At 37.7% G+C, this 23,800-nt stretch overlaps 1 protein-coding gene across 1 annotated transcript; it reads right to left on the reverse strand.

Moving 5' to 3' along the window:
• Positions 1-3,616: 3,616 nt before the first annotated feature.
• On the reverse strand, positions 3,617-6,684 carry LOC125234220. The gene is made up of 2 exons (XM_048140429.1): positions 4,686-6,684; positions 3,617-4,572 (listed from the first exon to the last, which is right to left on the reverse strand). The coding sequence occupies exons 1-2, from the start codon at positions 6,682-6,684 to the stop codon at positions 3,617-3,619; spliced, it is 2,955 nt and encodes a 984-aa protein (XP_047996386.1).
• Positions 6,685-23,800: the final 17,116 nt, after the last annotated feature.

A 23,800-nucleotide genomic window follows, 5' to 3' on the forward strand; every position in this document is an offset into this window, starting at 1 on the left:
CCGGTTAGCCAGCGGAGAAATACAACTACGATTTTTTCAGTAAACAATATAGTATAACTACAACAAATTAACTATGGATTCGAAGACGGAAAGTCTGACTCACCACGTGAGCATAATATATTTATTTATTCGTTTATTTAAACTTTATTGCACAAAAATACACAAAAATGTACAAATGGCGGACTTAATGCCAAAAGGCATTCTCTACCTGTCAACCATATAAATATATGACTCCTAAACGGCCTTGAAATGCAGAAAACATACCTACTTAAAATTTTTTGATTGGAAATTTCGGATTGCAATCCCTTGTTGAGTGACGTTCAAATGTTGTTTTAAATTTTCGCACTATTTTAGCATATTGAGTTACATTACCGGATCTGGTAGCATGAAAAAGCCCCAGATCCGGCCCCGGGTTAACGCCGGACCATATTGCAATCCCTAAGTGTGTAGTTGGGTCGTTTTTCTGCACTTAAGCAGGGGCGGCTCCGCGATTCTATCGCCGCGCTATTAGTACATGCCGGTGGCCGCGAGTTCGCGGCCCATTCACTGGTGACGACCTTTGCGCGGCGCAATAGAATTCAATGTCGGCTGCTCGCGTGCGGTCCCTCTGTTAATGTAGGTAAGAATTTATAATGGCGGCATTGAACATCAAAGGAGTGAGCCTTCTGTACTTGTACTATTTATAATTATATTCTGTGACTAGTGATCTGTGACCGCTGAGGTGCACGAGGTGCAACTTTGCTCATTTCTATTTCAATTAAGGAAACTTTTTTATTTCGGAAATGTTACTCTCTACTGTTAATAAGACAAAGGTATAATTTTCCAAAACATACGAGCCAGCAGAGATTGTCTTTTGTTTTAGTAGAGCTCCATAGTAAACGTTTATTAATAATACCTTAGAGTACGACCAGTGTGGCCGTATCATGATCGTGTTTTTGTCACGTGTCCGTATCATGCGTCACTTTCGCACTTACATACTTGTTAGAACGTGACACACATGGTGTCAAATGATAGACACATAGACAGCCGCCCACCGCCCATCAGACCTGCAAACACATTAAAATCACTGTAGTAGGTATAATGCACAAAGCTGAAAATAAGCCTATTAAATCTTTGTTTATAATTTCCAGCCTGTCCCGTCAACGAGCTCGAATGGTTCACACGGCGATTACTTAGTTAACGAACTTTACTGTAAATTGTGTGCAAAGGGCCACTCTCCAGGTTTTGGCGGTATTTCCGCCACGTCAGGCACTTCAAATATTTCACGCTAAGCGTCATAGCGTAACTTGTATGTATACAGCTAGTGTGGCATAGTTGCGGCGTGCGAATTTATCGAGTTGTCCTCGACAACCCTGCGACCCTGTTTAGAAACAAAAATTCATAACACGTACCAATCGCAATTCAATGTGAATATCAGTGCGTCATGCTCACACACATTTAATTCTCCAACAGTATAAGTGAAATAGGAGTAAGAGAACTCTTCAGTATAATTTTGAGTCGTTTCAACATTGGAAAATGTGTATCTAGTAAACTTAATTAACCCAGTTTCTTATAACGTGGAGTTTTGCGAGACGTGCTCAGTTTTAATCGTACGAAACTCTTCATATTATTCTGTGTTGTAACAACAGGGATGTTAATGCGGCTATTTAGCTGCGCGAGGAAACCGCGGTTTTTGTCCGGTTCGAGAAACAATGAGGAAACCGGGAAGTGCTTAAGAGTAATGTGGGCTAATAGCGCGTTTTATAGAGTATCCTTATAACAAAAACTGTGAAGTAAAAGCAGCATAAACATTGTAATAAATTACATAGGTACATAAATAAGTGAATTCATTTAGTATTTTAGAAATTTCAGCTGGCTTGCTTAAAATAAGTATATACTTATTTTGTACATTATTAGGCACTTGCACATAAAAAAAGGCATATAAAAGTCCATTTAGAACTGGACTATGACATAGTCTACATTAATCGTAAACTAGTACATTCCTTTGCTAATCCGCGAATAAATAACGTGCAAGTCAATCAGTGCTAATTTGTTATACTAACTTGCGTATTTTTTACATGCAATTAATTTTCCCACCCTCCCACCGCAAAAATAAAAATACATACGCAAATAAATGTAACAACCCACCACAAAAATACAAAACTCGACACGTGTTTCGCCTCGTAGGGAGGCGTTTCGATTTCCCTCCTGAGTCCCCGCGTACTTGTACAAGTACAAATTAAATTCGAGTTTTGAACTCTTAAACAAATAAAAGAAAGTTACAAATTCAAAATCGGAAAAATTGGCCCGGGACTCAGGAGGTTAATTCTGTTAGTAAGGTCTTTTGAGTTTCAATCCTCAAGCTACCCTCGTAGTGCAACGCACAAAAGATTAACTAAATACTTTGCTCTCTTATTAACTACTAGCTTTTTCCCGCGGCTTCGCTCGCGTTAAATTCGAAAATTGAGGAATGCTCCATACAAACTTCCGACCCCCATTTTAGGGAAGTGGGGGGTTAGAAAGAGACAAAAAGTAGCCTATGTCACTCTCCATCCCTTCAACTACCTCTACTTAAAAAACATGTCAATTCGTTGCTCCGTTTTGCCGTGAAAGACGGCCAAACAAACAGACACACACACTTTCCCATTTATAATTATTACTAGTATTAGTTCGACCTATGGTCGTCTACTCGTCTCCGACAATGGCGATGTCATAAAAACACATGTACCTATGTAATTAGAACTTATTTGTCTAAAAAATACGCTAGTAAGTATAACAGGGTGGCTAGCCGAATGGCACAAACGCTCACGAAATGCTCACGAAACGAAGCGCTAGTAGATATCTATCTCTATCGCGCTTGCGTATTGGCGCGACAGAGCTAGCGGCGTATCGCTTTCGTTTGGCGTCGGAGAAATGCCATTCGGCTACGCACCCAGGCCCCGTAGCCGAATGGCATTTCTCCGACGCCAAACGAAAGCGATACGCCGCTGGCTCTGTCGCGCCAATACGCAAGCGCGATAGAGATAGATATCTACTAGCGCTTCGTTTCGTGAGCGTTTCGTGAGCGATTGTGCCATTCGGCTAGCCACCCAGGTTAGCACTGATTGACTTACACGTTATTTATTCGCGGATTAGCAAAGGAATGTTCTAGTTTACGATTAACATGGATTTCCCCAAAATAACGCCTGATTCCGTCGATTATAGTCAACATTAGTTCGTACGCCATCGAATCCCGAATGCAGCGGATGACAATGAAATGAAGTGGTTATCGTATAGTGGTCAGACAAACAACAGAACTAATAATATTCTTTCAACAAAATATTTCATCTTCTTCATTACCTTATTTCGCTTTCTACCACAGCCACAGATTATTAATAAGTTATTACTAACATAACAGATCCTTCACTAGCCCGCAAAACAACAAACTCGTAAACTCATCTACTCAAAATGTGAATATAAGAACTGAGACGCCGTATTGCAATAACTCTTATTTATTGATAAGAATCTTAGTTAAAACGTATACATGTTAATTCATTGAAATATATTGCAAAAATAAAAATCTAGACTTCTGTCTTCATAATGTAAGCTTCAGTTGACAGCAATTCAAAAATGTGACAGCTATATCGATTCTCGATGGTCAATCTTCTTGCTGGCCACGACATTCTCCCGCCTGAAGAACAGCAGAATCCTTTCTTCCAACATCTGGTAGTGGGCACAGCTTCGAAATCGATCTAGTTAACACTCCAGTTGCTGTGCGGACGTCGTAGACTCGCGTAACATTATCTTTTCCAGGATGTTTCAGTAACACTCTACCTAGTAGCCATTTACTAGGAGGTAATCTATAGTCTTTGATTAACACTAAATCTCCGACGTTGAACTCTTGTTGTCTAATTTTCCACTTAGGTCTCTCTTGTAATCTTGTAAGAAATTCTGTTTGCCATTTTCGCCAAAATATCTGTAACATTCTTTGCATATTTTGCCATCTCGATAGGGAATTTGCTTTATGTTGAGTCAAATCTCTCTCTGGTATTGTGACTAATGGTTCTCCGACAAGAAAGTGTGCTGGTGTCAACGGCTCTAGGTCATCAGGATGATCGCTCAGCGGTGATAAGGGTCTCGAGTTAAGACAAGCTTCGATCTGGTTCAGAAGCGTTGATAATTCTTCGAAGGTAGGTGTAGTATCTCCGAGGGTTCTCTTTAGATGGAATTTCGAACTCTTCACCCCCGCTTCCCATAATCCCCCGTGATTTGGTGATCCAGGAGGGATGAACTTCCACTTGGTACCTTCAGTGTCTAGTAAGGCTGCTAGTTCAACTGGGATCGTTGATTTGCCAAGTCTCCAAGTCTCTAGTATTTCTTTGCTCGATGCAATGAAATTAGTACCGTGGTCGCTCCACATCTCTTTGACGAATCCTCTTCGTGATGTAAATCTTCGAAATGCAGCCATGAACGCTTCCATTGTCATGTTACTCACACATTCTATGTGTATAGCTTTAGTTACCATGCAGATGAAAATACATATGTATGCTTTGAACGTTTTCGTTCCTCGTCCAGGGCTCATGCGCACGTTGACTGGACCTGCGAAATCTACACCTGTAGTAAGAAATGCTCTTGATGGCTTAACTCTTATTTCAGGTAAATCGCCCATCAGTTGAGTTACAGTTTTCGCTTTTTGTTTAGCGCAAGGAAAGCAGTTTCTAACATACTTCTTGATAGTATTTTCTCAGCTCTAAGTTCTTGTGGGGTGAGAGTGTCGTTTTCCTCTGACTCTAATCTCTCTGTCTCCCAAAATTTTTCTACCATCTCCTCTAAAGTTATGTTCAGATGCATGGTTTTGAATTCTCTTGTGCGGTTGTTTGTCAAATGACCTCCTGACAGTATATATCCCAAGCGTGTTTGTTGTGCTATGGGAGTACCTGGTTCTCCTTTAATCACTCCATTCATTAAGATGTCTGAGTAGATATGAACTCCAAGTAGTAAATCAATGTTGCTTGGTGTATGATAAGTTGGATCTGCCAGTGACAGGTGTTGCAGATGACTCCATTTCTGTGGATTGATTGGGACTTCTGGCATTATGTCAGTGACATCTTCAACAATGTAGGCTGTGCAGTCAGCTTTGAAGTTGTTGTCGAATCTTGAGTAAATCTCTATGTTTGTAGCGGATTTGATTGTAGTTGACATGTTACCCACTCCGGTAATTAATCCATCAACTGTTTTTCTTCGAAGTTGTAGTTTTCTAACAGTTGCTTCACTTATGAACGACTCTTGAGAACAGGGATCAATGAGTGCTCGTAGTACTTGCATACCATGGCCGGCCTTGATATTTACTAGTGCGGTAGCCATTAGTGCAGTATGACTCTGAGTGATAAGATAATTTCTCAGTTTTGGTGTTTCTGAAGTTTTAGTGGTAGACTCTTCTCTCATGGTATAGTTTAAATTGGATGCGGGTGCTTTCGATGTGGATTGTTGATTGTTCTCTCTCTCTTCAGCGGTTTGATTCTCAAAATGAAGTAAAGAATGATGTCTTCTTTGGCAATGATGACAGGATACTTTGGATTTACAGTTTTTCACATTATGTTTTGATGACAAGCAGTTGAAGCATAGTCTCTCCTTTTGGACGTGTTGAACTCTATTGTTGACATCTAAATTTGCAAATTCTTTGCATAGATAGTTCAAATGGTCTTGCTTGCAGTAGGAACATTGTACTGTAGTTGTAGCGGGGCTTGTTAGAAAGGATCTTTGTCTCACGATAGCTCTCTCTCTGTCCTTCGAATAAGTTGTCGACGGAATCATTTCTAACACTCTGAAACGTGTGTCTAAGAAGGTTGTTAACTTCTCAAGTTTCGGCAACTCTTGTACAGGTAGCGTGCTTATCTCCTCTTCCCACTGTTTGCGTGTCTCTTCATCCAATTTGTTAAGAATAATGTGAATAACAATTGTATCCCACTCGTTTATCTTCACGTCGTTGTTTTTAAGACTGTTCAGACATTCTTGAGTAGTATCGAGAAGTTCTCTAATAGATTTGGAAGTGCCGTTGTATACTCTCTTCTGATTCATAAATCTATTCAAGATTGTATTCACTATCATGCGTTTGTTGTTGTACCTCTTGTCTAAAGTTTCCCATGCGACATCATAGTTTTTCTCGGTTATTTGTAGATGCTTCAATAATTGTTCAGCTTCACCAGTGACACTTGATTTCAAATAATGAAGTTTTTGTACCTTGCTCAAAGATGGTTTGTTGTGAACGAGTGACGTATATAGGTCTCGAAAAGATGTCCATTCTTCATAATTTCCCGAGAATTGAGGCAGTATTACTTTGGGAAGTTTTACATCTTGCGTAGATTGCTTGTTTACATCTGACGTGTTATTCTGCGGATGCGGTTGCGGGTTCTCTCTCACAGCGGTAGATTTGTTGAACAGATCAATAGTATCTGACAATTCTCCTTTTATCATAAAATACTCTTCTTCTCCAACAGAATAAATGTCGTTGACGAAATAAACATGTTCTTTTCTTTGAGCGCTCGTTGCATATTTAACAATTTGGAAATGGTTTGTCTGGAATTTCTGCCAATACTCGTTAAGTGTGTCGATTCTTGCTTGTACGTAGCCTTTCGTAATGCGTGTTTTTCCTTGCTTTTTGAAGTTTATTCCTATCTTCCGTATTAAGTCGTAAGTAGTTTCTTGTTCCGATACGTATGTATCCATTTTGTAGGTTATGTAGTAAAATCTTGCGACGAAATATCTAGAATCTTCGGTCTTGTTCTTCGAAAACACTAAATGTTCGGAAATTCACACTTTTTCTTCCAATTATTACGAATCGCGATGTATTTTCACTACTTTATGTCCATTGTTTACACTGATGCGCGGATCGTTTTTTACGAAAATATGACGAAATTTCTTCAAATTATTGTCCTCGCGGTAGTTTACACAGTTTTTTATCGTATTTATGCACTAAAACCTCGAATTATTGTTCATTTACTTGTATTACACGTATTTTTCTCACTATAGTTCGTATTTTGTTTTCTCACTTTTGTTCATTTGACTTTTGTTTTCTTCTCGAATGTTCGATGCGTGACGTCTATAATCTCTCTAAACTGTTCTTATTTCACTGCGATTGTTTGTTTTTCACCACTAATTCACTATATTTATCCCGGTTCGTATGGACCACTTTGTAAACTCATCTACTCAAAATGTGAATATAAGAACTGAGACGCCGTATTGCAATAACTCTTATTTATTGATAAGAATCTTAGTTAAAACGTATACATGTTAATTCATTGAAATATATTGCAAAAATAAAAATCTAGACTTCTGTCTTCATAATGTAAGCTTCAGTTGACAGCAATTCAAAAATGTGACAGCTATATCGATTCTCGATGGTCAATCTTCTTGCTGGCCACGACAAATACCTACGCTTTATAAGTTACTTACCAAATAAGTTACTTTGTAAAACTCAGGAGAATAGTAGGTACGTGCCACGCGACTACACAGGCGGGCGCGTGGCGCCCCTCAGCCACTTGTTCATTCTAATGAACGGCTAGCGTGTAGGTACTTAACGCGCGACCGCATGCGAGTGACGTAGGCCTGCCACAGCTCAGCTTGGCTCACGGGAGCTTGATGTCCACTTAGTAACTTATCCAAAAAATTGGCACATGCAGTAGTTTTTCTAAAGTGACTACTATCAACGCTATCAGACGGTCCAAGAGAGTAAACACGGTCCTATTGGGATTCGTCCAGTTTCCCTTCAGCGAAAAGCGACTGGAATAAGTTTGCGATATCCATAATGCCCGCGTTAGCAGTAACTGGCACTGTCCCACAAGTGCTAATCGTTCAGCGGTCAGATAAACAAAATAATGAAACGCTTATGGTAATACCGGCGGAGTGCCAACCGGCCGCTATGGAAATGCGGCTTGCAGCAACAAATGCGAACTTGCTTTAACCAGCTTTTAATTTCAAACTTGGACTTGGCGACTGTGAATTAAGTTTTGGCGTTTGACTTCTTCTTTTTTAGCAAAAACTTAAAAGTCATAGTGTAATTTCTATTCTGGTGTAATGTTTCTGATAGGTATTTTTATTTATTCTTTCTGTTCTAACATCAGTATCACTGATGATCTTTATCTCATCTTTCTGGAAGCTTGGTTCTACATAGAAAATTGTCCCAGGTATTATACTAAAGCAAAGTGCCATCTAACCTTACAACCCAGAGGATGAACTAGGTTTTATAATGGTATTAGTCCACTTTCCTCACGACGTTTCCTCTCACCAGTAAACGACTGAGAAGTTCAAAAAAACACTTTGATATGAGCCGGCGTTTAGCCAGGGGTGGCTCACTCCGCGATTCTACCACCGCGCTACAAGTACATGCCAGCGGCCGCGAATTCGCGGCCCATTTAGTGGTGAAGACCTTCGCGCGGCGCAATAGAATTCAATGTCGGTTGCTCGCGTGCGGTCTGTTTGTTAATGTAGGAAAGAATTTAGGATGACGCCATTTTGTGGACATCAACGGAGTGAGCCTTCTGGGGATCGATTTTTGAATTTAGAACGCACGAATTCGCCGTTCGAAAGTCTGTGGAAAACGACGTAATGCTATTTTTGAAAAAGGACAGCTAGTAATTTTATAACTAGTGCTCATGACCACTCGTTTCCGATTCTGTTAGTAGAATTTAAATCGCTAGTAGTGGAGATATTATTGAACGAATTTCACGAACTCGAATGGCCGTGATTCATATTATTATACGAAAAATGATCTACTCATTAAGTTTTTTGTTTGTGTTTGTGTATGTGTATTTGAATAATCTCCTAGAAAACGAAAGCCGATTCTCAAAAAACTACTATTCCAAAAACTACATCACTAGCTAATTACCCCATAAGGTGGTGCCATATAGACTCCCGCCATTGTTCCGCACTCCGCAGCCGCCATCACATCAGCCGCCGCATTATGGAAATTGCCTTCTTGGCGTAAACAGTTATTGTCCCAAGGTGTTTTCCTCGCGAACACGGCCCACAGTGTGTCTCAATTTATGCGACGCCTGAATTTCTGTTTAAAATCAGAGCTGATTGGAAAACTATGGTCTAATATCCTAATAAGGGGAATTGGGGCAAGTTTAAGTAAAATAAAATATAGGATGTAAAAATGGTATACATGTAGAATTATATCAAAAACATTACTTCGATTTTTCACACATTAGCAGTCGCATTATGGAAATTGCCTTCTTGGCGTCAACAGTTATTGTCCCAAAGTGTTTGCCTTGCGAACACGGCCCACAGTGTGTCTCAATTTATGCGACGAGATTTTTGACACTCGTTGACTTTGTAATCATTAGGGCTGATTGAAAAACTATGTTACTAATCTAAAAATAGGCTACTAGACTCATATCATTTTGACGACTGGTCTGGCCTAGCGCGTAGTGACCCTGCCTGCTAAGCGGCGGTCCGGGTTCGAATCACGGTAAGGGCATTTATTTGTGTGATGAGCACAAATATTTGTTCCTGAGTCATGGATGTTTTCTATGTATATAAGTATTTGTATATTATATATAATTATCGTTGTCTACCCACGTTGAGTACCCACAACACAAGCCTTCTTGGGCTCAAGCAAAGCTCGGACGCCCAGATATTAGCCATATTATCGATTTTTCAATAGGTCCTTAGAACTCAAAAATAACTCTTAGCTTCGCTGTCAATTTAAATTATTCTGCCCGGTCCCATCTTACCTCAACATCCCTCACTTTAATGGACAACATATCTGTCAATAACTGAACAAACAAACTATAATTGCAGTCTTGATTTGTTTTGATTGGAAGCCAATTTGAGTGAAGTGTTTTCGGAGGCTGAAGTTTGTAATAATATTGCGGAGCCTCAGGCTGGCTTAAGAGGTTTCAAGACGGGGTTTAATTTGTATTGTAGTTTCTTTGAGCTCCTTAGATGATAATTGAACTATTGTGTATGTAAAGGAAAACAATAATAACTTAGAAGTTGTTTTTGTGTCTATCGCAAGACAATACGCCTAACCTAAGAGAAAGTACAGACATTGGGGGTTATTTCGATTTTCGAAAATTCTGTGCGAAATGTCATTTGATATTTGCCAGTCGCTTTTCGTCCGTCCGTCCGTCCGTCTGTCTGTCTGTCTGTCTGTGTGTGTTTCTGTCTGTGGCGTCGTAGCTCCCGATCAGATGAACCGATTTAGATTTGGTTTTTTTTGTCTGAAAACTGAGTTACTTAGTCGGGAGTATTCTTAGCCATGTTTCATGAAAATTGGTCTACTATGTCGCAGTCGGGTATTTTTTAATTCTAATTTTGTGGTTAGGTTATATTTTGAGAATATCGCCTGCAAAGTATGTAAAACTAAATTAGTAAAAGCCGCTATTGAACACGGCAGCTTATCCAAAATGTTTGTACAGAGACTGCCATTGCTGATCCTTAAGCCGTATCGCGCCCGCTCCCGCCGTCGCTACCGCCCGCAGATTTGCATAAAGCTCGCGCGGACAGCGTTTTGGCTTCAGTTCAACTTGTACCTCATTAGCATAACTGCTCAATTATTTTGTGCGGAATAGTCACTTTACAGAGAAATTTTGGTTTTGCGCTACGTTGAGCGCTCTATTGGGCGATGAATGTTGGAAAAATTCCCATCGCTGAGCTATTGGTTAGACAGTTATAGGGATGAAATTGAACGATATTCTCCTGAGCCAAGACTGCTGCTAAGCTCAACATTGCATGTGATTTTCGGTATTATTACTGTACTACTTGATAGGAAACATAACCTATGTAATGTAAAAAGCGAGTTGATAATACAATACTTTTAAGAGCGTCGAAATGTACTGTAAATCGTAAATCGACGTTTCGACTGTATTTTATTGCTGGCACTACTAAACTGGAATAAAGATTTCGAATTTCGAAATAGAGACATCACGCATCGTACGTATTGGATAAGTTAAGACATGCTTACATTGCCCACACATCTTCATTGTCTACTAACAAACGATTTTTCACAAACAAATTGAGACTCGATACTGATAGATGGGATTCCATCACCAGTTTGAGACGTTACTTTGATACCGGTGTTTTATTTGTTATACAACAAGTACAACAAAATTTATTCTTACTTTAGTTCATTAATCTCTAACATTTATTTTCTTGAAAGATGATGCATACAAAATTAAAAACCGGCCAGCAGCGTGTTGGGCTTTCCCATATATTTTTTTTTCAAAAACTATTCAACCTATCAAGTTCAGAATATTTCTTAGAAAGTCTTTATAAAGTTCTACTTTTCAGATTTTTTTTTTCTCTTTATTTAACTTAGGTTCAAAAGTTAGAGGGAGGGGGACACATTTTTTTTACTTTAGGAGCGATTATTTCCTAAAATATTAACAATATCAAAAAATGATTTTCGTAAACCCTTATTCATTTTTAAATACCTATCCAACAATATATCACACGTTAGGGTAAAATTGCAAAAAAAAAAAACACTCCCCACTGTAGGTGTAGGGTGGATGTCAGTTTTCTAGTGCTAACGGTCACTGAGATTATCCGCGGACGGACGGACGGACGGACAGACATGGCGAAACTATAAGAGTTTCTAGTTGACTATACGGAACCCTAAAAACCCGCTAAAAATTTAAAAGTTTATCAATTCCATTCGCTACAGTAGGCCTAGCACATGATTGCCGCGGGAGTATGTCGCCGCGAGATAGATCACACGTCTTCTTCTAACAGTATTAATGACATAAGGACGGGTAGTCTATCTCGCGGCGACATACTCCCGCGGCAATCATGTGCTAACACTGCTAACCCTGCTGAAGACAATTTAAAAATGCGTTCAGCGTACGATGAAACGTTCGTTCACCTTCAACATCCAATAGAACGGGATGACTAATCGAGTTACTCTCTCTGATGCATTTGTCTAGTAAGACACACATTTTGCTCAAGGCAATATAAACACATCTGTTTTTCTAATGTAATATATGTTTTTCTGGGTTTATTTTACCGAAGGCTTATTTGTAATACCCCGAGTATTTTCAATATTCAAATATTGTGTATAGGTCAGCAGTTCTCGAAAAGTTTGTACAAAAATTAAGGGAAAAGTTAAATTTGTTTTTATTAATTCCTATTTTGTTACCAAGATTTTATTGATGAATTGAGATTTTATTAAGTTTTATTTCGTCATTAAGGTTCTCTAGTATCTATATTTTCTTAATTATAACAATTATCCTGTATATATTGATATTCATATTCATATTTATTGATATTGCATATTTATACATTACACGTCAGAAACATAAACATTCATTATTACTAAGTAATTCTTATTACTCTAAGAATTAAATTATAAAATTTATAAATGTGTTCTATATAATTTAAATAATTTAAATACATTATCGCGCTAAATATTACATTTCAAGGAATTCATTGATGTCATAGAAGGCATTATCAATAAGCCATTTTTTTAATTTATTGTAAAATACATTATCATTGGATATAGCGGTTATTTGTTCGGGGATACAATTATAGATTTTAGGGCCAATAGCATAGGTCGTTTTGGTAGATTTGGTCAGTCTGAAGTTAGATGTTTCGAGTAAACCCCTGTTTCTGTTCCTTAAGCATCTCAAGTTACCAGCTCTGTGTGGGAATGTGTCAATGTGGGTTCTTACGAACTTTACAATGTTAAAAATATATTGCGATGGTAATGTCATAATACGTAATGATATAAATAGTTGTCGAGCTGGCGATCCAGAAGGCACGTTGGCTATTATTCTTACCGCTCGCTTCTGCAACACGAAGACACGACGCCAGTCAGCGGCGACCCCCCAAAATTCTAGACTGTAGTTTAGCACAGAATGAAAAAGGGCAAAATAACTATTCCGCACTTGTGCTTGAGGAAGAACAAAAGACAATCTTTTAAGTGCAAAACAGATGCCTGCCAACTTAGTGCATACTAATTGAATTTGGGTGTCCCATTTTAGCGATTGATCGAGTGTAACACCCAAAAATTTGGCAGAGTTGACTTGCGGGAGGATTGTGTTGTTAATGGTAACCACTAGCGGTCTTGGCGGTCTCCCTCCTAGGTTAAAGTGGAGAACCTGAGTTTTTGACACATTGAGGACGAGCCCATTAACAGAAAACCAATGTAGGAGTTTATGTACGTCACGGGTGATTGACGTCTCTAAGCTGTCTATGTTAGGAGCGGTTATTATGTCGCAAGCGTCGTCAGCAAAAACGTACATATTGCCGTCTACGGCGTCCGGTAAGTCATTTACTTGTAATAAAAAACATAGATTAGCCAAGGACGAACCCTGGGGGACCCCAATGTCCACAGACCCACAGTCAGATTTTACCGATCCACTATTTATTACTACGGATTGCTGTCTTCCCTGTAAAAAATCGGTCATCAACTTTAAAACTGGGCCACGTAGACCGTGGTGCTCAAACTTTTTGATAAGGACGTTGTGATCGCAAAGGTCAAAAGCACGCGTCATGTCGCAGAGAACAATAGCTACATGTAAATGGTTTTCTTTAGCCTGCATTATATTATGCAATGTTTCGCGGATTATTGAGCCACATGAGCGATTTCGTCGGTAGGCAAATTGTTTTGCGTGTATTAACTGAAACTTTTCCAAAAAGTTATACAGCCGATTACTCACGCCCGCTTCGAACACTTTGGCCATAGTGGGAATTATACTTATTGGCCTATAGTTTTTCAACTCATCTTTCTGTCCTTTGCCCTTATAAACAGGAACGACTTTTACATTTTTAAGTATGGGTGGGTAAATGCCTACTTTTAATAATTGGTTAAAAATGTTTGTTAATTGAACTATGATTAATGGTAGTCCAACTTATCTCTTACTTATAACTTATATCTTACGAAAGTCGAATTATATTACTAAATGTTGGTAACAAAATAGGATCAATTAAAATTTGCTGACGTGGCATTGTACAAAGTTGACGGGAATTGCTGAGGTACAGTTTAATATAGGTAAATGAAATATTTGCCTACTTAGTCTTCATGTGATTTTGACGATTAAGATTACGTTAGGTACTCGATAGCGATGACTACGCACCACGTTGCGGAATTTAATTAGAACTATTTTCTTCACACTAGAACTGTTACCGAATACTTCAGAATAACGAATACATCAGAATAACGAATACTTCAGAATAAAGAATACTTCAGAATAACAGCGCCCTCTGGCCTCACCAGACCAGCCTGACCAGAAATATATGAATGAATGAATCAATGAATGAATGAATAAATGAATCAATGAATGAACGAATTTATTTGCGGAATACGGGTTACATAGATTACCTATTGAAGAAATTACCAGTGCTAGTTTTCTTGGGATGAAAATAGACTCTCACTTAAATTGGAAGACTCATATTGAGCATATAAATAATAAGATATCCAGTAGTTGCTATGCCTTATCTACAGAGTGGGGCCTGTAACAAAAGCAAAAAATTAAACTGTAGGCTATTCTCCTTATACTGATCAACATTTTTTCAGCGACTTTTAAAAATAACTTGTATTTTGATTTTTATTACCCTTGAAAGTTTTTTCTAAGAGGTAATGTATTGCGAATTCTGTTAAGTCTAAAGTGTGACAGACAACGTCAATGACAACAATAATGGCGTACATTGAAGCTAATATTTATTTAGTATGAAAAATTAAAAATTTAAAGACTTCATAATTTTTAAAAGTCACTGAACAAATGTTGGTCAGTTTAAGGAGTATAGCCTACAGTTTAATTTTTTGCTTTTGTTACAGGCCCCACCCTGTATACTTGCTCAAACATGTTCCGAAAATATTGTACTAAATGCTTACTATGGAAATGTCTATCCCTTACTTACATACGGAGTTATCTACTGGGGTAATTCTGTAGATGTTCATAAGACATTCAAATTACAGAAAAAATGCTTAAGAACTGTATATCGTATGTACACAGAAGATTCACTTCGTGACGTATTTAAAGAAAAACGTATTTTGACATTAGCAAGTATTTATATCTTAGAGCTATGTATATTTATAAAGAGTCCAGCTGCATATTTTGTTAAACAGTCATCATTAAAAAATAATATTAGAGACCAATACAATTATGACCTATATCTTCCACGGGTTAACAACTCTATGTACAAAAAGAGCACGTTTATTATAGCTATCCGTATTTTCAACCATCTTCCTCTCAATATCAAAGCGCTGGACGGAATTATGTTTAAATGTGAGCTCAATAGTTGGCTGATTGAGCAAGTGTTTTATGACACAAAAGAATTTTTTGCTAGTTAATAAGACACCTATGTAATGTTAGATAATAAGCTTAGTTATAAAATGGGTAGGTTACCTACCATAATTGTACGCCCTAGCAGGCAACTGTTGATACTTCTTGTATAAAAAAAAACACCTATGTATGTACACAGTTATACAATAAAATTCTATTCTATTCTATTCTACTCTATAGGGTTGGTATAATAATTATAATGACAAGTTCTCCAACAAACTATCAGCAGTTCTCGAAAAGTGTGTACTTACAAAAATAAAGGAAAAAGTAAAATTTGTTTTTATTATTCCTACCAAGGTTATTTATTATTATTCCTACCAATTGTGATTTTATTACTTTTTATTTCGTCATTAAGGTTCTCTCGTATCTATATTTTCTTAATTATAAAAATTATCCTGTATACATATCTTACGAAAGTCGTTTTATATTACTAAATGTTGGTAACAAAATAGGATCAATTAAAATTTGCTGACGTGGCTATGTACAAAGTATTCGGGAACTACTATATTCTTTAACTATAGAATTTTAACTACTCATGGTAGAGGCCATGGTTACGGAATAAAAGTATTAACTTTACTAATCAAAATCATTAGATAGGCATAACATTTCTGCTGGATAACACTTAAACAGTTTTCAACAAGTGGATACGAACACTGGCAATAACAGCAACAGTTGTAGCTAAAGTTGCTGTCAGACCCATTTCATCAACCGACCAACAATTCTGCGAACAATCTTCTGGTATCCAAGAGCATAAATTTCAAAATAGAGATTTACAGCTTCCGGCTTACTCGTAAAAATCTGAACGCAAGTGAAAAAAAAAAACCACTGTAATTTTCAAAAACTGTTTTATTAAGGCTAAAAGTATCTAGATTCTGTTTTTTCACACATTGAAATACTTATCGTAATCTACATTAAAGTACGAATCATTTGACCACAGTTCCAAATCCCAAACTTCGCAATAATAATCGTATCAGAACATTACAACTACAAGCAGTAACCCTCGGCCTCCCGCGGGACTGCTGTAGTGTTCCGCTGTGTGCCGTCCCACACATGTTACACGCTATAGGACAATAACAGGTAAACAATGCCGTGGGGATACACGCAAACAAGCTGTCTAACTAGGTGAAACGGACTGAACTTCTGAGGATAAATTAATTTATTGATTTAAACAGACGATTTTCACTCATAATTTTAGAACTAAACGGGACTTAATCTCGTAAACTTACATTCATCGGGTATTTGTCGGGCCAAATATAAATGTGTTTACGTGATTAAGTACCATTTAGTTCTAAAATTATAAATTAATTTGTAATATAATGTACTTATTTATAATTGGGTAAGTACTTCGCATTTCTCATGTGTAATGGTAAAACAGTGGTCGTCGTTTTGCTTCAAACAAGCAGACAAAATCTTTCTCAAAAAATGTTGCAGTTACCTAATAAAAAACTATTATATTTCTGGAATTCTTAGGTTTATATATACCGAAATAAAATGCGTCTACCTTTGAACCATAAAATAACAAAAATTTAAATAAAATAAGCACTCCATCGAGTTCTGTGATACCGAACAGGACAAGGAGATTACGACTGAAAAGTAATCTTTCTATGGAAACAATTCTTGTGTGTTTAACTGTTTACTTTATTGTTTATATTCATTTATTTTTGGGTACTACAAATGTATTTCTGAATATAAAATGTATGTTGCGTAAAAGTACCTATTACTGTTAAACCTGGTTAACTGGGACCTGGATAAGTGAGAAACGTCTTTAGTTGGGACCCAAGGTGCCGTCCCGACACTTTCGCACTGCTAGTGCTTTACCTCTATTAGTGAGACAAAAAGGGCCTCTATAACTGAGATAAGCTTTTTCGACTGCATAGTCACATTTACCTCTATTAGTGACAGAAAGAGTGTATTTTACCTCTGTTACTGAGACCATATTTGATAAACTACATTCACTTAATTGCTTGTTTAGAATTTTATATGAATTTAACTGTCTATTTGAGATACAATCTATGACCTCTGTAACTTGGACTTGAAAACCAATTTCCATATTTTTAGTAGCTAGGCGAGTTGAAGGGTTTTATTATTTATTTGAAGTATGTAAATAAACTATCGAAATAAAAACTAAAATGTCGATAATAATTTTATTACATAAAACAAAAAATCATAAAGTCGAAGACGCAATGACTTTTGCCCTTTTAGGATTATTAGTAAATGAACTCGTTTAAATATACCAGTTACCACCTCATTTAATTTAATACATTATTCGGCTTAAATATTCAAATTCAGACTTTTTAGGGTTCCGTAGTCAACTAGGAACCCTTATAGTTTCGCCATGTCTGTCTGTCCGTCCGTCCGTCCGTCCGTCCGTCCGTCCGTCCGTCCGTCCGTCCGTCCGTCCGTCCGTCCGTCCGTCCGTCCGTCCGTCCGCGGATAATCTCAGTAACCGTAAGCACTAGAAAGCTGAAATTTGGTACCAATATGTATATCAATCACGCCAACAAAGTGCAAAAATAAAAAATGGAAAAAAATGTTTTATTAGGGTACCCCCCTACATGTAAAGTGGGGGCTGATATTTTTTTTCATTCCAACCCCAACGTGTGATATATTGTTGGATAGGTATTTAAAAATGAATAAGGGTTTACTAAGATCGTTTTTTGATAATATTAATATTTTCGGAAATAATCGCTCCTAAAGGAAAAAAAGTGCGTCCCCCCCCCCTCTAACTTTTGAACCATATGCTTAAAAAATATGAAAAAAATCACAAAAGTAGAACTTTATAAAAACTTTCTAGGAAAATTGTTTTGAACTTGATAGGTTTAGTAGTTTTTGAGAAAAATACGAAAAACTACGGAACCCTACACTGAGCGTGGCCCGACACGCTCTTGGCCGGTTTTTATTTAATAAAAAGCTTTTTCAAATGAGTTTCTCAAAAAGTTTTGTAACAGGAATGCTCTTCAATATTTGATTATATCCATTGCAGAAAATCCCTAGCTTTTGTGAAAATAAAAATAGTAACGAGTAATTTGATGCAATCCGGAGTGAAAGTTCAATCAGGGGTACAAATTGGATGCAAATCTTTATTGGCAGTGTTCGTAAAAGGGCTTACAATATGAACAACTGTAGGCATAAGTAATACGTATGGAACATCATTTTTTGTGGAAGCATATTCTACAAAAAGTTTTCAGTTGGCTGATAGCTAATTTTAAGTACTTTAAAATAAAGATTATGGCTACCTAGTGGTGATGATGCCCTAACCGATTTAGTTCACAGCGAATTATGTGCTCTGGATTATACATTTTAATGCGTTTAATGAATGTTAACTGACTACTGTATCAACTTTCAAGTAGGTAGTGTCTACGTGAAAGAAGTCATATATATTAATATGTTCCAGTGGCGCTAAAGATCATATCATAACAAGTGGAGGCGCATTGAGAAGGCTACTTTATAAGTCCGTTTTTCAGTTCAGTTTAAATGTTTAATAAGTAACAATGTCATAGCATATAACAAACCTAATAGTTACACATGGTTACACTAACGATCCAAATGGTTCTTATTTAATCCAGAACGGCAACGCACAAACAAACGAAAATCACTCATGCTCCCCAATTCCAAGGTGGGATTTTTGCCCCGACGTATTTTGCAGTGATATATGAAAAGTGATTTGCGCAGCCAGCCCCATGATGTATTGTGAGCCACTGATGCACCTGCGATCCGTCAGGCGCGGCGCGAAATGAAAATGTCAAAACTATGCCATGCCGTGTTTTAGGCCAAGTTCAGATGAACGCGCGACGACGTCGCGCGATGGGCTCGTCGCGTGGTATTTGCTTTCGGTAGTTTTAGTTACCAGCTGTCACCTTAATTTAATTGGATAATTGAGTCCATTGAAAGTTTTGCACGAATTGAGTGGCTATGACTGTATAAATACCAAAGGTGTTAAGTACATGATCGCGCGCACCGCGTGGAAGACCTTGACCGCGCGTCAGCACCAAGCCGCCCTCATCGGGGTACAGTCAACAACACAGCTGTGAATGCAGACAAAGTGCCAAAAATATGTATACAGAACTTTATAGCCTACACATAAAAGTGTGTATACATATTTTCAGCTGTGTTGTTGACTGTACGCAGCCAAATGCACAAACGCTTACAATAATGATTAATAAAGATGCTGTAAGTATAATAGAAACATATACTACAGCATCTTTTCATTTACTCTTGTCCGACTTTGTAGAGTGAATGGCGCCGCAGCACTTGTCCCTGACATAAGAGCGAGCGACTCAAGCTCTTTGTAGTGTGAAAACGAATTATCTCTATCGCCCTTCCGTATTGGCGCTACAAAACTAGATTGCGTTTCGATCGGCGTTTAGCGTCAACGGCTATAATTTTGACAAGGACGGCTGTACAGATAAATCGCGCGGCATCGCACTTCGCCGCGCGTACATCTGAACTTACCCTTATCTCGGAGGCGGTTACGTCATTTTCGATTGTAGCGGTTTTAGAAAGGTAGATTTTTGGCGGATTTGTACAGTTCTTGTTTGAGTGCAGGTGACTCTTTGGCAGGAGTTTTGCAAGAAAGAACCAAAGCATACAACGCGCATTTTGAATCTCAACTTTCTCTTTTAAGATAAAGAGTCGTAGTTTCAACAGTGACGTAGTTTTACACTTTTGATTCTTTTTCATTGGTGCTTCTAAATGGGAGTTTTCTGTTTCATTGCCCGTATTTTTAGGAGTATTTTACAGACAGCCGTACCAAACTCTTTCAAAACAGTTTTGTTGTACTTCTGAAACTAAAGTGAAGTGATTGGAAATTACTTCGATCAATCGATGAAGCTTTCCTTTCAAATAGAACATAACAAAGCATAGATTCATGGTCCTTCAGTAGCCGATGGGCATTTAATCAATATATCTTGCATACTATCAATTTCACCAATATCTACATTCTACATATTGTACAGGAGACGAGGAACGCAACTCGATGTCTTGCGCCATTTTGCGTGAAATGGGAAAAATTGTCCATTAAGAACAACTCAGTCAAAAGATATTTCAAAAAAAACTTGAAAATCGAGGTTCCGCTCTCGACTCTTTCCTCCTTCAAAACTTAATCAATCGGTACGAAATTTGAGAATCTGAATAACAATGAAATAATCTATGTCGGACTGTTTAGCTTTTTTGGTTAATTGTTAGCAATCTTGAGTATCACACCTTTTTTTGCGCCAGAATGAAAAAGGCCGTTTTTGGAAATTTTTGATTGGCTCTAGAATCTTTAAAAAGCAGAATATCAAAAAAATCAAAACGGTCCGACACAGATAAAAATAATAACAATCTGTGTTGAAAAAATCATTGCTCTATCTTCAAAAACCAGGGAGGAAATAGTCGAGAGCGTTTGTATGGAGAATTGACCCCTACGTATCGTCTTAACTTGAAATGTGACTTACCTCGTATGGGTCAAATATTGAAAGTTAAAACACTCCGTAGTATTAATAAAATTATGACGACAATATTATAGTACCATCGAGATGATGTGGATGTGATGTAAAATTATTTCGAAGAGTAGTATTAAAAGAAAAATACTTATAACATTTCAAACTTGAATACCACAGAATTCAAATCTTTTCACATCAAACCGATCATAAATAACACTTTTAAAACATCTCGAACTATGCAAGTCTTCTCGACTATCGTCAAAGATTAACGAACGAAGTGCCGCGATGATGAATAGTGGTAATACCGCCGCCGATCTAAAAGACTATTCAAAAAGCATATCCGTTGTTTCACTATAAGACCAGTATAAGTTTGACCTCCAGCCACGAAGGCTGGTTTGAGACTTAGGGTCCAGTGATAGAGGAAACTTTGCTGTGCTGACGGGTGGTTGTTGTTTTGTGAATAGCAATGTTGCATCGATCATGCTCCTTTCAGATTAACGCGATATAATATCGCGCCTCGATAGAAATGAATGAAAAAACTTATGTTGTTTCCTTTCTTGATGCTTGAATAAGTCTGCGGATAATGCTTTGATGTAATTCTATTTAAGGTGAGGTTTAAGTCTTTTGCATCATCGTCACATTCTTAATAGTTAGTGTCGTTTGCACTAAACCATCTGACGTCGTTGAAGCGGTCGAATTTTAATATAATAAATATTTCTTAGTCGACTGCTGAGTGACTATTAAATGGTGACATCCACTCATACACATCCTTGGTTTTTTTTTTATATTGGGGACACCTTACACAGATCAACTTAACCCACAACTAAGCAACGCTTGTACGATGCCTAAGCGACGACATACATACTTAAATAGATAAATACGTACTTATATACATAGAAAACATCCATGACTGAGGAACAAATATCTGTGCTCATCACACAAATAAATGCGCTTACCGGGATTCGAACCCAGGACTGCGGCTTAGCAGGCAGGGTCACTACCGACTGAGCCAGACCGGTCGTCAAACAATGATGTATGATCTTGCTTTCAATAAATGAATGACCAATCAACTAAACGATTAGCTTAGCACCCTTATAGACTCGTACATACATACATACATACATACGATCACGCCTGTATCCCATAAAGGGGTAGGCAGAGCACATGAAACTACTTAAGCTTCAGTGCCACTCTTGGCATATAAGGGGTTAAAAGAAAACGAAACTGTGACATTGCAGTGACAGGTTGCCAGCCTCTCGCCTACGCCACAATTTTATTTAGACTCGTACTGATATGAAAAGGTTCTAAGCTAATAATTTAGCTGACTTGACATCATCAGCTTCATTATTGATGCTTTCAAGGTTGATGCAAAGTAATAAGAAGTCTCTTTTAACTAAACATTGACTGATTATTGTTTGAAAATCTTTGCACGGGTAGTCTTTTTCGAAATTGTTAATTACTTAAAAATCCGTTTCACTTTATTGCTCATAAATTTTAATCCAACGTAATGGATTCTGGAAGACGAACCTTTTAAACAATACAATATATATTCATATCTTATACTTTTAAACGATCTTATACTTTTAAACGAGCAATTCTTGTATATTTATTTATTTATATATACCGACGATCTCAGAAACCGCTCTAACGATTTCGCTGAAATTTGTTATGTGGGGGTTTTCGGGGGTGAAAAATCGATCTAGCGTAGCCTTAGACCCCGGAAAACGCGAATTTTCGAGTTTTCATGAGTTTTTCTTTCGCGTTAGTAAACGTAAAATATGGTCGTTAATTTCGCCGCGCGCGCATCGATTCCGCTTAGCTCAGTCGTACGAGGTCGGTCTAATGTACTCAGATAGATCGTAGGTGTCAGGGTTTCGAATCCCGGCCAGAAATTAAGTTTTTTTTTGTCTTTTTTTTTTGTTTTTGTATTTATAAGAGTTTTTTTTTCATCTAAAGACGTGATATATTAAAATAGAACCAGATAGAACCAGGTCGCCCAGATATTATATAATATATATTATTCATATATATTACCTACGTAGTTTAATTCATACACGGTGAAAAATAAAGGACCGTTCAAACTTTTCATAGTGACTTTTCAAGGAACTACTTTTATTATGGGACCAATGCTGAAGAAGTAAAAAATTGGGTGTTTCATACATTTCGACTGTCCTGATGACGCTCATTATTTTTTTATACCACGTCGGTGGCAAACAGGTATACAGCCCGCCTGATGGAAAGCGGTCACCGTAACCTATGGACGCCTGCAACTCAAGGGGTGTCACGTGCGCGTTGCCGACCCATTAGAAATTTGTACACTCCTTTTTTGAAGAACCCCATACTGTAGTTCATCGGGAATACCTCGACAGGGAGCCCATTCCACAGCCGGAGCGTTCGTGGGAGGAAATTCCTCTGAAACCGCACGGTGCTCGACCATTTAGGTTGTAAGGTGTGGTAAGGTAGGCCCATTTCTATGGAAAAGCGAAATTTTTTTCGCGATTTCTGCATTGGTTCCATAATTAAAAACCGGCCAAGTGCGAGTCGGACTCGCCCACCGAGGGTTCCGTACCTACAAAACTATTAGGTACTTTTACGTTACTCACATAAGTCTAAAGATTGGGCTAGGCTAGAAGTATAGGTTCTCTAATGAGCATAATTGTGTTTAGCGCCACCTCTCGACGAATTCGCAAACTAATTAGCACAGCTTGCGTGAGGTCTTTTATAATGTTAACCAAATTCAACATTTTTTATTTTATTTTAAAGTAGGTGTTTTATGTAAAATTTCGTAGCTATAAATTTTAACACCTTTATTCATAAACGTACACTAAAGTTATCCAGCCGATAAAGTTCGTTTATCCCTTTCTATCACACCAATACGTCGGAAAGGGACAACCGAACTTTATCGGCTTGATAACTTAGTGTACGTTTATGAATAACGGGGTGAGTATTACCGTACTGTAAAAATGTAATGTATAGTTGTATACGGATTAATGAATTTAATATAGATAGGTAATTATTGATATGTGGCAAAACGAAGGAAATTGTTTACACCTTCGCAATAAGTATCTAATGATATTTTTTTAATTTACCATGTTACTTCACGTACCTACTTAGGTACTTATTTTAAAAACTCTG

This window comes from Leguminivora glycinivorella, chromosome 15 (assembly GCF_023078275.1).
Source record: "Leguminivora glycinivorella isolate SPB_JAAS2020 chromosome 15, LegGlyc_1.1, whole genome shotgun sequence".
NCBI classification, from domain to species: Eukaryota; Metazoa; Arthropoda; class Insecta; order Lepidoptera; family Tortricidae; genus Leguminivora; species Leguminivora glycinivorella.

Excerpts from the sequence above, each read along its gene's own strand:
- LOC125234220 (XM_048140429.1), bottom strand. The coding sequence starts at position 6,684 with ATGGATACATACGTATCGGAACAAGAAACTACTTACGACTTAATACGG. Across the intron at positions 4,573-4,685 it reads TGAGAAAATACTATCAAGAA|GTGTAGATTTCGCAGGTCCA; the intron begins GTATGTTAGAAA and ends TTCTTACTACAG.